This window comes from Rhincodon typus, chromosome 17, assembly GCF_021869965.1.
Source record: "Rhincodon typus isolate 14 chromosome 17, sRhiTyp1.1, whole genome shotgun sequence".
NCBI classification, from domain to species: Eukaryota; Metazoa; Chordata; class Chondrichthyes; order Orectolobiformes; family Rhincodontidae; genus Rhincodon; species Rhincodon typus.
In genome coordinates, this window is record NC_063348.1 from 56,338,025 (window position 1) to 56,359,796 (window position 21,772).

At 41.8% G+C, this 21,772-nt stretch overlaps 1 protein-coding gene across 1 annotated transcript in view; it reads right to left on the reverse strand.

Moving 5' to 3' along the window:
• The window catches only part of nav2a (neuron navigator 2a), a 1,048,499-nt gene that overhangs the window by 82,780 nt on the left and 943,947 nt on the right, over positions 1 to 21,772 (reverse strand). Inside the window, exons 11-14 of the mRNA XM_048606898.1 lie at positions 20,368 to 20,412; positions 10,144 to 10,304; positions 8,771 to 8,959; positions 1,237 to 1,289 (exon numbers count right to left, since the gene is read on the reverse strand). Coding sequence (XP_048462855.1) covers positions 1,237 to 1,289; positions 8,771 to 8,959; positions 10,144 to 10,304; positions 20,368 to 20,412 — 448 coding nt within the window. The remainder of the gene's footprint in view (positions 1 to 1,236; positions 1,290 to 8,770; positions 8,960 to 10,143; positions 10,305 to 20,367; positions 20,413 to 21,772) is intronic.

Consider the following 21,772-nt stretch of genomic DNA (forward strand, 5'->3'; position numbering starts at 1 on the left):
AAGGGTCTAGGCCCGAAACGTCAGCCTTCCTGCTCCTCTGATGCTGCATGGCCTGCTGTGTTCATCCAGCTCTACACCTTTTTATCTCAGATTCTCCAGCATCTGCAGTTCCTACTAGGTCTGGTAGCATCTCTGGAGAGAGTAACTGAGTTAATGTTTTGAGGTCGGTGACCCTTCCTCAGAACATTTTCAGGAGGGGTCAAAAAATTCGAAATGTTAACTCTGTTTCTCATTTCACAGATGCTGCCAAACCTGCCGACTTTCTCCAGCAATTTCTGTTTCTCTTTGTATCAGATCTCCAGCGTTCACAACTCTTTGTTTTATCTCACTGATCTACATTTAATCAAATAAAAGCCACACAATGAAACTAAAATCCTGTACAAGGATCTACACAAATTCTTCACCTTTCGAATACAAGACTGAACACTCCAATTTCAGCACTATAACTGACCAAAACTAGGACCATCACCCACCATCAACTCTTTGGGCGTAAGTGGCCTGGTGAGAGCTATTGTTGCCATCATACTGGAGCTGAGTCTATAGTCGTTGTCACTGATGTGATAAGAACTGCTTGGAGGAACAAAACCAGAAGACACCAGCCAAGCTATCACATTTCTGAACCACCTCGCAGTCTTATTGGACAGAGGCATTTGAAGTGTGAGTCAAAACATAAACAACAGCTTGCACAACTCTCAGCTAAAGTGACATCACGGGTGTGGTCACAAGATGTTAATGATCAATTACGCAAGTCAAAATTAAATCCTGTTAGAGTGAGTTGATGATGGAATAATATTTTTTCCAAAACAGTATGCTTTAAAAGTGATGAGTCATTGCTCAGAATAAAACTTACCCCTTCCGTGACAACCAGGAACATAATATTGTGACATGTTAATCTTGCTTGATGCAGAGGGTAAGAAAGAGCTCTCTAATGCCACCCCTGACAATGCTGCATTTAATTTAAAGTTGTCTCTAACAATACCTTAGTGCTATTTAATTTTCTAAATGGTACCAATAGAACAGCAAGGTGTGTACAGTGAAAACAGTATCTTTCAAGCAGGAATTTCAGATTTGAAGCTATTATGAGGAGAACCAGAGAAAACATCAAATTATTTGAAAGTTTGTGACAAGGAAAGACTTCTTTACTTTTTTTCCCCCGCTAAATCTCTTTTTTTAAAATCATATTTTAACTATGTAGGGAGAAGGAATGTACCAAGTAGTTAAAGTGCTGGAGCTTACCGTTGAGTATATAGATGAGGTGCTGGAAACCAGAGATAAGGAAGAGCCATGAACTGTACAAGATTTCAGGTTGTGGCAGGATTAGCAGACCAAAAGAAAAGAAAAATAAAAACAATTAGTCATGGTAGGCTTTTCAGTAAATATCCAATGCAACTGATATTGGCTAATGAACCAGAATTTGAGATATTAATAATGGCAAAACCTTTAGTGTTACCATTATTCCTCTGTAAAGCTGAGAGCAATCGATCATGCACAACTGAAAGTGGAAATACAAACACTGCAGTCACTAACATCCTACACCTTCATAGGGTGCACTGTTACAGTGTTTGCAGACAGAACATTTAGAAATCACCGATTTGACTTGAACTCAAAAATTTTCCCATCATATTCTTTGTAAAACACAATTGCGCAAGTGCTTAGCCTTGTTCAATTTAGGACGAGCTGAACGTTTAATGGTGCATTAAATCATGTTAACTCCAAACTTCTGCCCCTCAAAAATCAATTACATAGCATTCCCTCTGAAGAACATATAACATTTCAGACATTTTGTTAAACAAATATTTGTTCTTCAGGAAAACAATGATCGTTCTGATATCCACATTTCTCCCCTAAACTTCATGCACATCTTGATCTTTCTTTTGCTTTCAATACAATATTTATATGTAATTTGTATTCCCTGCCTTTATAGTCTGTGGTTTTGTCTGTGAGACCTTCTTGATCTGACTGCTGTTGCTGCTAATCTAACCTGCTGCCTACTGTTTCACTGGAGTACAATGATCTGCTATAAAATACATCAAATTGAAACTGATGTCAGAAAAGGGAAGATTTATGTTCTAGACCTGCTGAATCTTTGTGGGTAGCACAAGTGGCAAATTCCTGTGTCACTGACAAGTCCAAGCTGTCAAAATTAGGCAAACGAATGGGCACCTTTTCTGTTGATCTCTTCAATCACAAATGCAGTCTACTTTGTTCAGTAATGTCACTAGTTAAGGAAAAAGTAGTTACAAACTATTTGTGAGCTTCATCCTAAAAAAACTTTGTAATTTAAATAATTATGGCATCAGAACCAGGTCATATTTGCACCTGACAATACAACAATTCAATGTTTCTTGAAAGATAGAAATTCAAAGCCAGGCTTTATATACATGAAAAAGTCTTCAGGCAACACAGCCCTAAGATATTGCAAGGGTCTCGTTATTTTCTTGAGGTAGACGCCATCTTTGGTTGTAAAGTATCTGCAGGTTATCATAATTCACTGATAATTCCTACTCTCCTTTTGGGAAAACTGCTTAAAAGTGGTCACTAAAAATATCGGTGTCACTATGGATGATAATGGAATAGTTTAGGTTAGATGGGCTTCAGATTGGTTTCACAGGTCGGCGCAACATCGAGGGCCGAAGGGCCTGTACTGCGCTGTAATGTTCTATGTTCTATGTTCTAACTGAGTTCCTGCAAACTTCCACCGTATTTAAACCCAGCTCGACTCTTCAAAAGTGAGAGTCTGTAACAAAATCTATGTTTGTTGCTTAGATCAGTCAAGAGGTGTAGTCTGGATCAGGCATAATGGGCTGAATGGCCTCTTCTGCATCGTTACTCTCCTGTGATTCTGTAATTTAATTGGAGAATCTCTGAAACAGTGACAAGGAAGCTCTCAGGGTTTCGTTCCTGGTCTGTGTTGAGTTGAGTTGAGTTCCTTTGTGGAACTAACACTCTGGGAAATTTCTCAGTTTGTTCTCCAATTCATAGTTTACTTCAATGCTGTTTTCTCTGTAGGAAGTGATAGCCTAGTTGTATTGTTGCCAGGCTATGAATTGGGTCTTAGGTATGGTAGATGGAATTTGAATTCAATAAATATCTGTTTTAAAAGTCAAATGATTGTCATTAAAAATCATCTGGTTTGCTAATGTCTAGTTAAGCTGACCTGTTGCCCTTTATGGAAGAAGAACTTCCATCCTTAGATAATCTACCCTGTATACGAATGGACTCTTAACTGAAATGGCTGAGCAAACCACTCAATTGTATCAATCATGAGAAAATCACAAAAACAGAATGAAACTAGACAGACCAACTGGCAAACCCAACAGCATTGTAAGACTGAGACAAAAAACAAAGTCACTGGAGAAACCCAGCAAGTCTAGCTGTATCTGTGGTGAGAAACCAGAGTTAACGTTTTGAGTCCAGTGACCCTTCTTCAGTTCAGTACAGATGTTGCCAGGCCTGCTGAGATTCTCCAGCAATTTCTGCTTTCGCTTCAATTTCCAGCATCCACAGTTCTTTGCTTTAGTTTAACATTGTGGGTCTAACTACACAGCACATGGGCTCAGAAATTCAAGAAGGCAGCTCACCGCCACCTTCTCAAGGGCAACTAGGGATGGGCAATAAAAACCAGCCCATTCTACAACATTTAAATTATAATTTTAAACAAAAACATCCCAGAATTAATTTTTTTATATGACAGTCAATGATTAGGGGGAATCTATTTGACTGCTTATTTGGGGTTTAAATGCTAATGTGTGCATTGACTTGAGGTACCCAGAAGATCTCCTTTGTTTGTGACTATGTTAACTGCTTGTCACACACAATCTCTGCAGTACACAGGGTTGGCCTCCAAAATCAACAACTGACAGACAGAACTGAGGTTTTCTTTCTTTTGTGGACTTCTCTCATCAAGATATTCGCTAAACCTCCCTTGGCTAGTTTCAGCACCTTAGTCATCTCAGAAACCTGAGCAGAAACTTCGAAAGAAAATTGGGAAGGCCAATTACAACAGAAAAAACAAATGACTGCTACTAAGATCTGACTTGCCTACTCTAAAAGGAAGGTAAAGTTGCCATAGTTTTACCAGACCACAGGGTTGGCTCTCTCACATCACAGCTTGGTATGGCAACTGCTCTGCCCAAGACTGCAAGAAATTACAGAGAGTTGTGAACACAGCCCAGTCCATCACCAAAACCAGCCTTCCTTCCACTAACTCCCTCTATACTTCCCACCGCCTCAGGAGAGCAGCCCAAGATAATCAAAGACCCCTCCCTTCCTGGTTACACTCTCTTCCATCAGGCAGAAGGTACAAAAGTTTGAGAACATGTACCAACAGATTCAAGAACAGCTTCTTCCCCCCTGTTAACAGACTTATGAATGGACCTCTCAATTATTAGAGTTGATCTTTCTCTGTACCTTCTCTATAGCTGTAACACTATATTCTGTACTCTGTTCTATTACCCTGACGTACTAGTGTCAGGTATGATTTGTCTGGATAGCACGCAAAACAATAGTTTCACTCTATCTCAGTAGACGTTATGATAATAATACAGATCAAATCAGTCAGGAGAGACAACTGGTGGTAGTTAACCTAAGGGACACCATTGCTCAGAAAAGGGAAGCTGTTCGAAAGCAGAGCCGTTCATGGTAACCTCAGCTAGTGTGAAACTGAACACACACTGCTGGCATCACTCTGCTTGGCAAACCATTCATCCAGCCAACTGAGATAAACCCACAATCCATAATGCCCCCCCCAACCCCGTATCAATTTGATACCTACAGAGAGGCAGCAAAATTGCTGTTGACAGAGGTGTATGGCTGCTAAAGAAAACAAGCTGGTGTATGTCATGGGGAGCAAAAGTCCATAAAATTATGGTGGCATTTTTGCAAGCAAGCTCAGCTTAGGCTTACTCCAGAGCATCATATACTTGCCTGTAGCTCTCTCTAAGGTTTACAGAGAATGTAACGTCCAGGTCGGATTCTCATCTCTCTGGTAGCAATGTTCCCCTATTGTGCAATACCTCACCACCAGAACAGGGGAAACACAAGGGACAGTTTACAGTCAACAATGTGTCAGACTTGTACGCAAACAAATCTCAGTCTCCATGTAAAAAAACAAATGGCCTAAAATTTGACAAATCCTCAGGACTTGGTGGCCTGCATCCAAGGATTCTAAAAGACGTAGCTTAAGTGAGACTGCATGCATTGGCTGTGGCTTGGTCAAAGTTATAGTGTGATCCCAGCAGACTGGAAGTTGACAAGTGCAACTCTACTGTTCAAGAAGTAAAGGAGAGAGAAATCAAAGATCTATAGACAAGTTAGCCTGATATCAGTCAGCAGAAAACTGTGGGCATCTACTATTAACGGAAATCTTAACATGCACTTAGCAAGTTATTGTAGGATCAGACAAGGTCAACACAGTTTTTCACCTCCAGCTTTTAATGGATGGGAAATATCCAGAGTGGTTAACAGACAGCAAGCAGAATTAAGCATAAATAGGTTGTGGCTCATAAATTGTAACAGGGATCAGAGCTGAGACCATAGCTATTTGTCAGCCACATTGATGACTTAGGTGAAGAGAGCAGGAGTAATGTTACAACATATGCTGATTTTATGCAAAAGTGTTTGGGACATGAGTTGTCAAGAGGACACATAGAGGCTGCCAAAAGCTATAGAGAGGTTAAGTAAATGGGTAACAAGGTGGCAGATGGAGTAAAATATAGGGTAGTGCAAAGTTATTCACTCAGGTAGCAATCTAAGAAAGTCTGATTTTTTTTAAAAAAAGACATGAATCCTTTACAAGTTCATGTTCAGACTGACTTGGGTACACTTAAACCAGGAATTCAAAATAAACATACAGATTCAAGCAGTAATCAGAAAAGCAAATTAAAAAAGAATCACTGATGCTAGAAATCAGAAATTGCTTAAGAAACTCAGCAAGTCTGGCAGAATCTATGGAGAGAGAAAGCAGAGTTAACGTTTCAAGTTGAGTGAACAACTAGGCAAGCAAGTGGCTTTTTAAGGTTTGTTGCAAGGGGATTGAAGTATAAGAACAAGGAAGATTTCTTACAATTGTATGGAGCTTCAGTGAGCCCTGAGCCCTGTGCACAGTGTTGGATTCCACAGAATATTACGAAGGGCACTACGAACCCAATGTCAGGGTAAAGAACGGGTTCTGAGCCCACTGTTGCCAGCAGTAGGAATTACTGGGTGAATTTACAAGTGAGCTCCTAAACAGCCAACTGTAGGGTCTTCCAATTTCGGAAGGTGAGCAGAGGCTCTTGATGCTGGCACAGGGAGAGGAAACCTGGAGCCTCCAAGAGGCATGTTAAAAAGAAATTAAAATTCATGGGGTGGAGACTTACAGGGAGGTCACTGGGGCCGTGGGGGCTTGCCTTGGCTGGTGATAAACAGCCCCCATTTAGCTGGTGAGTTTTGGATCAAAGAGCTCTGACACACAGGAAGTGAATGGGAATAGGGGTTGGATGGGGTGGAAAGTCTCCATTGCTTAGAGTCAGTTCAATGGTTGTGATGGATGGAGGCCAACCATCTCAGATCCAGGACATCACTGCAAGAGTTCGTCAGGGTAGTGCCCAACATGTTAATCTCAAAAACATTCATGTGATCAAGGTAGAAGCAGGGACTGGTTTGTAACAAGTACAGCTTGAGTGCAGACTACTTCTCTCTTCCAGAAACTAGATCCCCACCCCTATGTGTAAACTGAATGTTATCTACACATTTTTTGCATCAACCTGTTCAGATATGTTTGGACACACCTGTGTAGCATGTGTGACCCGAACCAAGACCTTGAGGCACCTTGGAAGGGATACTACCCCTGCACCATGAGAATTTTTATCTGGCTCTTTCATATGAGTCTGAGACTTTCCCCGATTAGAATCAGTTGATCTTCATCACAACTAGAATTGGCAATGGCTTCATGGTCATCATCAGACTCTTAATTCCAGATTTTCAAAACTGAATTTTGATTCCACCATCTGCCACGATGGGATTCAAACCGAGATCCCCAGAACAATACCTAGGTTTCTAGATTAATAGTCTAGCGATAATACCATTAGGCCATTGCCTCCCCTATAAGGTCAGAGATTGAGAGAATGGGAAAAAAGAAGTAAAGCATCTCTATATGACTATGTGCAGCGTTTGTAAAGAAAAAGGGCAAGTTGTTACCATAGATACACATGACATGATAGCCAATCGAGAGAATTTATAGCTTTGGAGGAAGAAACCTTTCAACACAAAAACAGAAAGTGCTGGAGAACTCAACAGGTCTGGCAGCATCTGTGGAGAGAGAGAAAGCAGACTTAACATTTGATATTTTGAGTTTATGACTACTCTCCTTCAGAATTGGGTTGAGTTTCTGTTCAGGCTGTTTCACACTCCGTTTCTCTTTCCACAGAAGCTGCCAGACCTGCTGGGCTTCCCCAACACTGTCTATTTTTATTTCAGATTTCCAGCATCTGCATTCACTCACTTTTACTTGAAATAAATCCTTTATATACCTTTCCATTGTCCTCGTATGCTCCAAAAATTGTCATGTGAACTCTCATTTTTGAGACCTATATTTTTGATATGTTAGTTTTAAAAGTTAAAGTGTATATGCTGGAATTGTATATCAGAATAATGCCACTGTACTAAAAAGTAAATTCTGTCACCCACTGGACTTTCTTGCAAGACCTTCAGAATTTGTCCAAATAGTAACATCTATTGAATTGCCAGGTTTCCCGATGGCTGGAGATCAATATTCAAAATGAAGTATTTCCATTCAATTGAAGAATGAACATCCGAACATATCAGTTAAGAGCAGGAGTAGGCCATTCAGCCCTTCTTTCAATCTCCCTGTTCCTCCATTCAATAAGATCATGGCTGATTTGTTTGTGTTTCCAAATCCAAATTCCATACTCCCATCTCCCCTCAAGATGTATGAGCGCTTTATATTGAATGTACCTTTCTTCTGGATTTTCATTAGATAGGCCTCTCCAATTACATAATTTGACACAGCATGAAACAAAATTTGGACGACACTGAGTCATAAGGAAAGCTAACAGAATGCTTTCTTTTATTGCAACGGGAATAGAATGTAATTATAGGGAAGTTATGCTTCAGCTATGTAGGACATTGGTGAAACCGCATCTGGAGTACTATGTCCAGTACAGGTCACCGTATTTATGGAAGGATGTTAAAGTATTGAAAGTAGTTCAGAGAAGGTTTATTAGACTCATACCTAGAGTGTGTGGTTTGCCTTTTGAGGGAAGGCTAGACATGTTAGGCCTGTGCCCTCTGGAGTTTAGAAGAGTCAGAGGTGACTTAATTGAAACATACAAGATGCTGACAGGCACTTGATCAGGTGGATCTGGAAAGGATGGTTCCTCTTGTGGAGGAATCTCAAACTAGGAGTCAAGAGTTTCAACATTAGGGATCACCCATTTAAAACAGAGATGAGGAAAACACATCTCTTAGAAGTTTGAGTGTCTTTAGAATTCCCTTCCTCAAAAGGCAGCGAATGCGCAACTTTTAAATATTTTTTGGGCAGGTGATAATAGATTCTTGACTGAAGGGAGGAAAAATTATCAAGGGATAGGCTGGAATGTGAAGTTGAGGTTAAAATCAGATCAGCCTTGATCTTACTGAATGGTGGAACAGGTTCAAAGATCCAAGTGGCTTACTCTTGTTCCTCATGTATAGGTTGTATCTATCAGGTTAATTTTAAGCCTCCCTTCATTTAGAATCACGTGTAGAATGCAATGCTGCTGCTGCTAACCTTCCTCAAATCCATCGCGGAATGATCCGGAGCGACTCATAGTCCTGTGCTTCTCATCCAGGGACATGGAACTGTTCCGGAACCTGGAATCGCTGTATGGATCATATGACCCGTCCTGGTTGGACACACTGTGACAGCGTAGCATGCTGGGATTTGACAGGCTCATCTGGGTGGCTGTAGTTGGACTCGCTGTTGAAAAGAAAGCTTATTTGTGAAATTCAGCAAAACCCAGAATACAAGACTGTATTCCAACAAAGAATTCTTCCCAATCTAACACCTGTATTTATCGCTGAGCTTTACGTCACTTCTCAAAAACTGGACTGCCAGCTGCAGAAAGCAATAATATTGAAAGTTTTCCCACTGTAGATACGCCTTTGTGTGCATACTGTGTTATCTAGATGCAATAATAGGTAAAATGGGTTATCTTCCTTCAGCATAGAGTACCAGGGCCTCGCACTTGTATAAGGTACTTGCTAGACCTCAGAAGTACTACTGTTGTGGGTGCCACATTATATAAAAGATGTGAACACATTGGAGATAGAGTGGAGGAGCAATTTTCAGGAATGGTTCCAGGAATGAGAAACTTCATCTATGAGGATAAATGGAAGAAGTTGGGACTGTTCTCCTTAGAGTGACAAAGTCTGACGGGAGATCAGAGAGAGGTTTTTTAAAATCATGAGTGGGCTGGGCAGAGTGAAAAGGGTGAAACTTTTCCTGACCGTAAAGGATAAAAAACAACGGGAGGATATAGATTTAAATTAATGAGCAAAAGAAGCAAAAATCTTCTTTCACACATGCAGTAGTTAGGGTCTGAAATTCTCCGCCTGGAAATTTGGTGGAGGCAGGTTCAGTTGAGGCATTCAATAGGGACACTGGATGGTTATTTGGTTAGAAATAGTCTTCAAGGGTATGGAGACAAAGCAGAAGATTGGCACTTGGTAATGGTGCTCATTTAACAAGCTGGTGCAGGCACAATGGGCTGAATGGCCTCTTTCTGCGCCAATTCTATGATATTGCTCTCTCATTCTTCTGAATCCTTTGAAGATTACAGGGCGATAATGACTGAGACATATTATACAGTTAGTCACCAGCACACCAGGGGAAATGATGTGATGGAACAGCTATCACTTTGCTCCAAACTGTGTGACCTATTTAAGCTGCAGTCAATGAAAGATAGCTAAGGGAGATAATTGGGTAGAATGAACAATTCTTTCCAAGTTAATTCCATACAGTACCATGAACCCTTCAGGTACTAACGTCACCAGAATGTGGGATGTCAGTAATTTAGCACATTCACGGATATAGCTTTGCCAATATTTGAGAGCATGACTTTAGATGCTATAGACAAACCAACTTCTGGATTGGAACCTCACCTAGTTGGGAAAAGTTAAACCTAGTTGCGGAGGGCGATGTGATACTAGATCCTGGTGAAAATGGTGAATTGTTGATATTCTCCTGTAGTCCGACTGCAGAGTGTGAACGCAGCCACTCTTTTGTCTCCTCATTATTTTGCAGTTGAGATGAAGGAGTGTACCTGCGAAAACATCAAGCGGGTTCATAAAATCATGCACTCAGACTCAAAATGATAAAATGCTACATTTCATCACAAAGTGTTTTTCACTTCAGCTTTCACTTTTAATTGCAGGTTAATGCAGCAAGTGAAGTTTAAAAGAGAAACAGAGGTTTTGTTTTAAGAAATGCAAAGGTAATTAGATCTCACTTTGCAGTTAAGTTTTGAAAAAAATAACATGCAGAATATTTTCACTTTCAAGATGAATGTTTTGTAACACCAATTGTTTCAGCGGCGGGAGTCCGGGAGGAAGCGCGAGGGCAGCCTGGGAAGGTAAGCTTTTCGATTATAAAAGTCTTACCTCACGTGACTGTGGCCTTTCAGTTGTTTCAGCGGCGGGAGTCCGGGAGGAAGCGCGAGGGTACCCTGGGAAGGTAAGCTTTTCGATCATAAAAGTCTTACCTCGCGTGACTCCATTTTTGGAGTGAGTAAGTAAGGTAATATATTTGGGCGGTTGCCTTACCCGAAACACTACCTAGGTAGTGTCTCCCACCCATCCTCCTCCTCTAACCAAAAAAAAAAGGTTCTGAGCACTGATTTGGTAAGGCTACTAGTTTTTTTTTTAATAGTTTGTTTGGGAATTCAGAACAGTGGGAATGGATGTTAGGGCAGTTGTATGCTCCTCCTGTAGAATGTGGGAGGTAAGGGTCACCACTAGTGTCCCCACTGACTTCATCTGCGGGAAGTGCACCCAACTCCAGCTCCTCGGAAACCGCGTTAGGGAACTGGAGCTGGAGCTGGATGAACTTCGGATCATTCGGGAGGCTGAGGGGGATGGGAACCTGAATTGTAGCTCCAATGTACAGGAGGTTGAGAGTAGTGAGGTCATGAATAAGGTTTCAAGGTCGCAGGAGTGTACCGGCAGGCAGGAAGGTGGTTTGAAGTGTGTCTACTTCAACACCAGGAGCATCCGGAATAAGGTGGGTGAACTTGCAGCATGGGTTGGTACCTGGGACTTCAATGTTGTGGCCATTTTGGAGACATGGATAGAGCAGGGACAGGAATGGTTGTTGCAGGTTCCGGGGTTTAGATGTTTCAGTAAGATCAGGGAAGGCGGTAAAAGAGGGGGAGGTGTGGCATTGTTAGTCAAGGACAGTATTACGGTGGCAGAAAGGACATTTGATGAGGACTCGCCTACTGAGGTAGTACGGGCTGAGGTTAGAAACAGGAAAGGAGAGGTCACCCTGTTGGGAGTTGTCTATAGGCCTCCGAAAAGTTCCAGAGACGTAGAGGAAAAGATTGCAAAGATGATTCTGGATAGGAGCGAAAGTAACAGGGTAGTTGTTATGGGGGACTTTAACTTTCCAAATATTGACTGGAAACGCTATAGTTGGAGTACTTCAGATGGGTCAGTTTTTGTCCAATATGTGCAGGAGGGTTTCCTGACACAGTATGTAGACAGGCCAACAAGAGGCGAGGCCACATTGGATTTGGTACTGGGTAATGAACCAGGCCAGGTGTTAGATTTGGAGGTCGGTGAGCACTTTGGTGATAGTGACCACAATTCAGTTACGTTGACTTTAGCGATGGAAAGGGATAGGTATATAACGCAGGGCAAGAGTTATAGCTGGGGGAAAGGCAATTATGAGGCGATTAGGCAAGATTTAGGATGCATAGGATGGAAAAGGAAACTGCAGGGGCTAGGCACAATTGAAATGTGGAGCTTGTTCAAGGAACAGCTACTGCGTGTCCTTGAGAAGTATGTACCTGTCAGGCAGGGAGGAAGTGGTCGAGCGAGGGAACCGTAGTTTACTAAAGAAGTTGAATCTCTTGTCAAGAGGAAGAAGGAGGCTTATGTAGAGATGAGGCGTGAAGGCTCAGTGAGGGCGCTTGAGAGTTACAAGTTAGCCAGGAAGGACCTAAAGAGAGAGCTAAGAAGAGCCAGGAGGGGACATGAGAAGTCTTCAGCAGGTAGGATCAAGGAAAACCCTAAAGCTTTCTATAGGTATGTCAGGAATAAAAGAATGACTAGAGTAAGATTAGGGCCAGTCAAGGACAGTAGTGGGAAGTCGTGCGTGGAGTCCGAAGAGATAGGAGAGGCGCTAAATGAATATTTTTCGTCAGTATTCACACAGGAAAAAGACAATGTTGTCGAGGAGAATACTGAGATACAGGCTATTAGACTAGATGGGATTGAGGTTCATAAGGAGGAGGTGTTAGCAATTCTGGAAGGTGTGAAAATAGATAAGTCCCCTGGGCCGGATGGGATTTATCCTAGGATTCTCTGGGAAGCTGGAGAGGAGATTGCAGAGCCTTTGGCTTTGATCTTTAGGTCGTCATTGTGTACAGGAATAGTGCCAGAAGACTGGAGACTAGCAAATGTTGTCCCCTTGTTCAAGAAGGGGAGTAGAGACACCCCTGGTAATTATAGACCAGTGAGCCTTCATTCGGTTGTGGGTAAAGTGTTGGAAAGGATTATAAGAGATAGGATTTATAATCATCTAGAAAGGAATAATTTGATTAGGGATAGTCAACACGGTTTTGTGAAGGGTAGGTCGTGCCTCACAAACCTTATTGAGTTCTTTGAGAAGGTGACCAAACAGGTGGATGAGGGTAAAGCGGTTGATGTGGTGTATTTGGATTTCAGTAAAGCGTTTGATAAGGTTCCCCACTGTAGGCTATTGCAGAAAATACGGAGGCATGGGATTGAGGGTGATTGAGCGGTTTGGATCAGAAATTGGCTAGCTGTAAGAAGACAGAGGGTGGTGGTTGATGGGAAATGTTCATCCTGGAGGTCAGTTACTAGTGGTGTACCTCAAGGATCTGTTTTGGGGCCACTGCTGTTTGTCATTTTTATAAATGACCTGGATGAGGGCGTAGAAGGATGGGTTAGTAAATTTGCGGATGACACCAAAGTCGGTGGAGTTGTGGATAGTGCGGAAGGATGTTGTAGGTTACAGAGGGACATAGATAAGCTGCAGAGCTGGGCTGAGAGGTGGCAAATGGAGTTTAATGTGGAAAAGTGTGAGGTGAATCACTTTGGAAGGAGTAACAGGAATACAGAGTACTGGGCTAATGGTAAGATTCTTGGTAGTGTGGATGAGCAGAAAGATCTCGGTGTCCATGTGCATAGATCACTGAAAGTTGCCACCCAGGTTGATAGCGTTGTTAAGAAGGCGTACAGTATGTTAGGTTTTATTGGTAGAGGGATTGAGTTTCGGAGCCATGAGGTCATGTTGCAGCTGTACAAAACTCTGGTGCGGCCGCACTTGGAGTGTTGCGTACAGTTCTGGTCACCGCATTATAGGAAGGATGTGGAAGCATTGGAAAGGGTGCGGAGGAGATTTACCAGGATGTTGCCTGGTATGGAGGGAAGGTCTTATGAGGAAAGGCTGAGGGACTTGAGGCTGTTTTCGTTAGAGAGAAGAAGGTTAAGAGGTGACTTAATACAGACATACAAGATGATCAGAGGATTAGATAGGGTGGACAGTGGGAGCCTTTTTCCTCGGATGGTGATGGCTAGCACGAAGGGACATAGCTTTAAATTGAGGGGTGATAGATATAGGACAGATGTCAGAGGTAGGTTCTTTACTCAGAGAGTAATGAGGGCGTGGAATGTCCTGCCTGCAAAAGTAGTAGACTCACCAACTTTAAGGGCATTTAAATGGTCATTGGATAAACATATGGATGATAATGGAATAGTTTAGGTTAGATGGGCTTCAGATTGGTTTCACAGGTTGGCGCAAATCGAGGGCCAAAGGGCCTGTACTGCGCTGTAATGTTCTGTGTTCTATCCCATTTGTCACTGAAAAGGGGTGCAAGACTTAATCTCAAATGCCTGATTCTTCATTTCCAGCTCCCTTTAATTGGTTCAGATTGATCATTTAAATTTGGCTAAACAAATACATTTGACCCAGCACGCTAAACTAGCTGGTGATTATTGCATTGTCTTCATTTTGGATCCTGGAGCATTACTTTGTGCATTTACTGGACTACTTCCCGGTTGTCAAGTATTTTAATAAGTACTCCAGCATTTTTTGAGAGTGCAAATTTGGCAATAGAAGATCAGACGACGCAACAATAGAACAATAAAATAAAGCAGAGAGACTGATCAGTTGAAATTCTGGGCTATTTTCAGTGTGGACTGTGCCTCAGGGCCAAGAACCAAGGCTACGTGCCATTTGGCACATTACATTTGCTTGTGGACATCACCTCAGAATTTCTTGCCAAATCAAACAGAACTAGATACAAGGATATGTAAAGTGAGCAAGGTAATGGAATTACTTTTCATCGCTTCAGCAAAGAGCTCATACTTAGGCATTGGGCCAAATGGGCCTTCTCTGTTCACTGCTATAGGTGAAACAATTCATCACGATTAACAGTGCAGAGGTAAAGCACAATCCAGAATATCCAAAATATCTCAAAACAATAAACGCACACAGGAATTCAACTTTCAATCATTGTTTAGAAATAAATAATCGGATTTGCAGTTCAATAATAATTAAGCGTTATAATGAGCAAATTCAATGCTCCATCCCAGTCAAATAAATGATATTTATTTAACTGCTGTCCACAGATACAACTATCGGAGCTTTCTTTTAAACCTGAGGTCTGAAACATATTTGCTGCTTTCACAGTATAATCACCTTAGGTTCTATATTATATCCAAGACTGAAAGTCTGCACATTTCAATTATGAAATGTACAAAAGTGCTTGAAATGGAGAAACAGCAAATAGCTGCCGAGGGTTGGGTTTTGCTGTCTTCATGGATGTGGAATTGAATTCAGGAACAAAAGCTAGTCTTTTTAGTTGGGTATATTTGTTACTGCAGAACCTTTCTGGCCACAAACTATTTCTGTGTGGCTGGCCTTGTTGGGAGGGCCAGAATTGTGGTCCCAAAGACCTCTCTTATAAAGTTGGGATTACCACCGTGCGCCCAAAAGAAAATTTCGGTCCTATTTTGTTTTCATGCTCTGGTGTGCATTTTGAAAGCCCACAAAGAAAATATGTTAACTGGAGTTGAAACTTTCTGACAGCCATGTATTGAATGTTTTGATAACTTTGAAAATCTGTATTGTGATGTCGATGTTTTTAATCTAAAGTGGAGCTCTGTCCCGAAACTGTAAGTTAACCACAATGTTAACCAGCATTGTTTCAGTGTTGGAACGGACTAGAATGGCTTTTTTACTGAGAAAAATAATCATATTTATTTAGAAACTGAAGGGGATCTTGAAGGTATTGACCTGAAGAGTCCTTAAATGTCCAGAATCCTTTTGACTTGAAAAAGAAACCTTCAGTAGCTTTCATTTAGAAAATATATAGCCATCTGCTCTTCGACTGCTTGTTTGGTGATGCATCTGTGGTAGTTTAGAAACAAAAAAGCAGTATCTGTTCCTGCAGTTTCAATTGTTTGTATTGTTTGTTTTGCACATGGTTTGATTTGACAGCTATATCTATTCTGAATGCTTGGCTGGGTTTCAAAAGCTACAGAGCCACGTAACTCAGCAGAGGGCCTGTTCACTTTTTCATTGACAGTTTAAGGGCTTATTAAAGGAAATACCACTGCATTTAATGAATAATTGTTTGTTTTTACAACAGATTAACCACTTGAGGGGATTTAAATTTTTACAAGTTTCTTGAAAGCAGAATTTTTCTCACTGCATAGATTGCTGGACTGAGAGCTCTTTTTGATTGTTGTCAAGAGGTGTAGTGAAGAGAACCATGGGGCTCTGTCATACCTTCGAGAAGCCAAACACAGAGCAAGTTTCTCATTTTCTGTTTGAACTGGATGAGGAGCACAGAGTGAATATGAAACAACAGAAACAGTCAGGTTTTGGAAGTATGCTGCAAAGATATAAATGCTTTCAGTATTTGCAGTCTTCTCATCTGTGCTCCTACTCAACTTTTCATGCCCCCACACAAATTAAGTTCCGTAAGAAGGTCAATTAATGGCCACTTAAGCAGCTCAACTTGACACCTCCTTCTTGCTGCCCTCCTAGTTGTCAAGAAAAATGACTAGCTTACTATCTGGGAAACAAGGAAGGATTGTACGAGCTGGACTATTTCATTGAGAGGCTCAACAACTTAATGCCTGCTCAATGCCTTAACAAGGGGGCATCATTTTAGGGTAAAAAGCAGGGGTTTTAGGAGGAATTTGAGGTAAAGTGTTTTCACCCAGAAGGTGGTGATAGTCTGGAGTCTACTGTCTGGGAGAGTAGATGAGACAGGAAACCTCACAACCTTTAAAAAGCACTTGTATGAGCACTTCAAGTGTCATAACATACAAGGTTATGGCGGGATAGTGGGACTAGTGTAGATTACTGTAGATTTATGATAGTTTTTGTCAGTGCAGACGCAATGAGCTGAAGGACATCTTCTGTATTGTACGATTATAAGATTCCGAAAGGGTAAAGGTCACCTCTCTTATTTGTACTTCACCAAAATGGCATCTGCTGCAGCCTGGAGAGCTGGTTGTCCAGCCCAGGAATACTAAACATACAAAGCCTAGATTGAGGTTGGTGGAGAGAGGACAGTGCAGGGCTAGATCCTTTTGCAACTGCTAATTTAACTTGGTGGATGTACTGTCAGGAACAAATTCTAACACTCTGGAAAACCGCCCCTAAACCTCTCCACTTTCTTCAAGATGCTCCATAAACCTACTGTTCACCTCCTCAAAGGTGCCATCTAAAGTCGGTTTATTAAGTTGCCTCTGTAAAGAAACAGCAGGTTGCTGAGAACAATACAAGTAATCATTCATTGTGCACACAAAAATTCCCAATATTTGAATCGTGCAGCATGCAAATGGAAATAGGAACAGTCACAAGAATTAAAACACACAATGATACAGTCTGGTGTCTCCCATGCAACAGATTCTGAGGTTAATGAGTTACATTGCACTAAAATGAATAGATTTGTCACATTTTACCATTCACTACAAGTGATGGAGTCAGAAAGTTGTATTTCAAAGTTGTTTTATGACATATAAGCAGCTAAAGTTTTAGTCATACAGTATGGAAACAGGCCCTTCAGTCTCTCATGACAACCAGATTTCCTTAACTGAACTAGTCCCATTTGCCTGCATTTGGCCCATATCCCTTCAAACCTTTCCTATTCATGTATGTGTCCAAATGTCTTTTAAATGTTGTAATTGTACCAGCCTCTACCACCTCCTCTGGCAGCTCGTTCGATATATACATCACCCACTGTGTGAAAAAATTGCCCCTCAGGTCGTTTTTAAATCTTTCCCCTCTCACCTTAAAACTACACCCTCTGGTTTTGGACTCCCCTACCCTAGGGGAAAGACCCTGGCTATTCACCTTATCTATGCCCTTCATGATTTTATAAACCTATATAAGGTCACTGAAATAACTCCACAGGGGCATCCTGTCACCAAGTCACCCTTTATTTACACACCGAGAGTCCTTGACACTGATGCAGCTCCCTCAGAGCCAGTTCTCAGAGTGAAAAGAACCACTGATACACCTGTTCTTGTCTGTCAGCCAGGGCTCCCTGATTGGACCAGGTTAACAGCCCCAGTCAGGGAACTCATATTCTATGAGGTCCACCTGGTTGACCTTGTTACAATCACTACAGTCACCCCTCAGCCTCCTATGCTCCAGGGAAAAAAGTCCCAGACCATCCAGCTTCTTCTTATAACTCAAACCTTCCAGTTTCGGTAACATCCTTGTCAATCATTTTGCACCCTTTCCAGTTTAACAACATCCTGCTACAGCAGAGCGACCAGAATTGTACGCAGTACTCCAAAAGTGGCCTTACCTCAATTTTACAATACTATACACCTCTCTGTGAAAACAGTGGTCCAGACCGATGGGTAAAAATGTCCATGAGGCTAACAGTGCTATCTGTTATTAATGTGTAATTGATATCGCAATTTTCTGCGACTAAAAAAGGGTAGTTAACTCTTTCAACTAGATTGTCATCCAAGATGACAAAAATTCCTGGATAACAGGTTTAGTGCAGTCAGATCTTTGTTGATGGGTCTGAACATGATGCGCTAACTGGCCTCCTCTTGTGCTGTAAATATCTACGAGTCTATGCAATGCCCTATTTCTCTAAATGATGTGGGAGAGACTCACCATTGAAAAACGGCTGATTGGCGCAAAGTCTCTCTACTTTCCTTAAATAAATACCCAATAATTTCCACTGCAATGTACAAGACCTTTTAATGTTGGTCAGTCAGTTCAGTTGGCTAGATGTCTCCTTAGTAATGCAAAGGGACGCCAACAGTGCGGGTTCAATTCCCATACAGGCTGAGGTCACCTACTCCCGCTCCTATTTCTTATGTCTGATAAACTGCCTTTTGTGGGCCGATTGGGAACATGGATAGCACATGAGCAGCATTTTCCAAATAACTACCACTGGTACCTTCTGGAATTTGCCACCTCGGCCAGTAAGTGTACTAAGTAGGGGTTGTTTGAGGATGTATGCTGCCAACAAACCTCTTTTGTCTTTGGTTTGTTTTGGGCCTATCTAGTGAATGGTGGTAAAGGATACATCACCATAGAGTAGCTGCAGAAGAGAGTCTGTTCTTAGATAGCCATAAGACCAGCAGATGGGGCAGCACGGTGGCTCAGTGGTTAGCACTGCTGCCTCACAGCACCAGGGACCTGGGTTTGATTGCACCCTCAGGTGACTGTCTGTGTGGAGTTTGCACATTCTCCCCATGTCTGCGTGAGTTTCCTCCGGGTACTCTGGTTTCCTCCCAGTCCAAAGACATGCAGGTTGGGAGGTTTGGCCATGCTAAATTGCCTGTAGTGTTCAGGAGTGCGTAGATTAGGTGGGTTACAGGGGGATGGATCTGAGTGGGATGCTCCAAGGGTCAGTGTGGACATGTAGGGCTGAAGGGCCTGTTTCCACACTGTGGGGATTCTATGATTCAGAAGATGGCCATTCAACCACCTTCTATACCATTCAATGAGATCATGGCTGATTTGATAATCCTCAACTTTACTTTCCTTCCTTTTCCCCATTACCCTTGATTCATTTTACTGATTAAAATTCTGTCTAACAAGAAACATGATAGCAATAAATACAGCTACATTTGTTCAGGTGTAATGACTAGGACATTTAGGGAGCTGGCCCAGGTCCACCTGCTCCGTCCAAAAGCCACAGTACAACTCCATGTCTCCGCCCAGAGACTGCGTGTCACATCAGGAGAATGGGTGGAACTAAATGCAACATGAACATTAAGACTTTCAGAACTGTTACCCTCTACAGCACGATGGCGCCTCCTGTTGGAACTGCCCCACTGCAGCCAAACACTCACAGCTGCTCTCAGTTATCCTGCGGAGGGGTTAACTTTATTCTGTTTCATACATCTTCAAGAGGACATCTCCTGGTGGAGTCATCATGTCCACGTGCTGCCTACCCTTTTGGCAACCTCTACCTGTGTCCACCTGTGACAATGGGGCTGCATCTTGTCAGAGCAACAACAGACTCTCTCCCCCCATGGAATGGGCCTGCAGCCTCAGAGAGCTGCCCACTCTCTCTAACCGAATGAACTAGGCAACCTCTGAGAGATTTCCCAGACTGGCACACTGCCAACAAAAGCAGGGCTTGCACCCAGAAATAGTCCCATCCTGCACTTGTAACCAAGAAGCAGAAAGATCTATGCTTGGTTCTTCTGAGTAAAACGTTCCTTGGTACCACCATTAACGTTGCATCGATTCTTCCATGAACCCAAACCTTGAATTGCTGTTGTCAATAGTTTTATCCCTTGCCTTCAGTGGCCTAGAAGGAAACTCGGCAATGAAGAATTAAGGGGAGGCAGGCGGACAGGAAGCTATACACACAAAAACCAGACTCAAGACACACGACTTACAGCCATTTTTGCAAAAGTGCCAGCATTCATGCTCATAAAAGCCAGTCGAGCAAAAGCCGCGGTCGCGTCGTATTCCAAAATATTCCGAAGTTCAAGCTACGTGCTTGCACAAAAAAGCAAAAAAGTGGTAAAAGAAAGATACTGAGATGCTAGCACAAAATGGAAATGGACTCGCACTGCCACATTTACGTGGTGCCTGGTGCCAGCAACACAAAAAGCAATTACTTATGAGGGAGGTACCAATACCTGAATCCCTTCTTAGGCAGGGTATTCCTATCAAGCTGCGGGTCACTGTAGGAAAGTGAGAAGACAGCTAAGAAAAGTACCAGGTTGAAGGTTAACAGACAGCAAGGTATGTATTAAAAAAATGTGGAGACAACATGTAAACTCTTAAATGTCAACATACAACCAAAACTGAAATCCCCGCCAATGAGATTTGTTAGATGGTGTCAGAAAACAAAATGGCAGTTCTTAACTAAATACATGGAGACAAAGTTAATGACATGAAAAAAAATTGTCAAAACTTTCTTTGTGACTAGCAGATCTGTGATAGTGCAAATACAAAGATTGTACTTTAAACTGGTCCTGAGTCTCACAAATTTAAAATCTACAGACTATGAGGAGGCTTCTACTGACTGCATATTGGAAATTAATACATTCCAACAATTTTCTTTTGTTTGCAAGGTGAGATATAGAACTAACTTCAGGTAATGCTGGAAATATTCAGCAGGTCTGCCAGCATCTGACCTCATTCCCTTTCTCTCCCCACAGATGATCCCAGACTTGCCAAATATTTCCAGCAGCATTTTCTGTTTTTAGTTCAGATTTCTGGCACCTTGCTTCTTTGAATTATCTTCCATTATTACTAAAAGAAACTGCAGAGAACAAATGTTCTGTTCAATTATGGGTTTGTTGGCTGATACAAGTCACTGGATTTGCATTGTGTAATTCACTGGTGGCGTTTTGCACTCAGTGTTATCACTTTATTATGTAGGAGTAAACATTCAAACAGCACTCTGTACATCTATTAATCCAATTGATATTTTGAAGTAAGGTAATAATCAAGGTGCTCTTTCATATGAGCTGCATTATGGAGTCGCCTCTTGTATAATGAAAGAAATATTTTCCCTGCAATATTTAACGTGTACATTTTCAATTCAGAAATAAGGTAAGTATGAGTTTCAAGACAAGATATTTTGATATGACTGAGAGTCAGGCCTTCTGGATTTCATTTTTCAGTTAGTAACCCCACATAGTTTATAGAGCATTGCACCAAACAGTTCTTAGTCACAATCAGGTGTTAAACGGTGTCAAGTTCAAACACAGAGCAACAAATCTTCAGCAAGCATCTGACTGCACTGAGGAAACCATCCCCTGGTTTTTTTTAGGAGATTCACATATTGGTGTATTTCTCTATGGAGACACAGTATTGATTTGTTCAAAACACTAACCCAATACATTTATAGATGTTATCCCCGAATCACTTGGACGTGCTTCAAGTTTAAAAGATGAATTGATGTTATATAAGAGATAGTAGGAACTGCCGATGCTGGATAATCTGAGATAACAAGGTGTAGAGTTGGATGAACGCAGCAGGCCAAGCAGCATCAGAGGAGCAGGAAAGCTGACGTTTCGAGTCTAGATCCTTCTT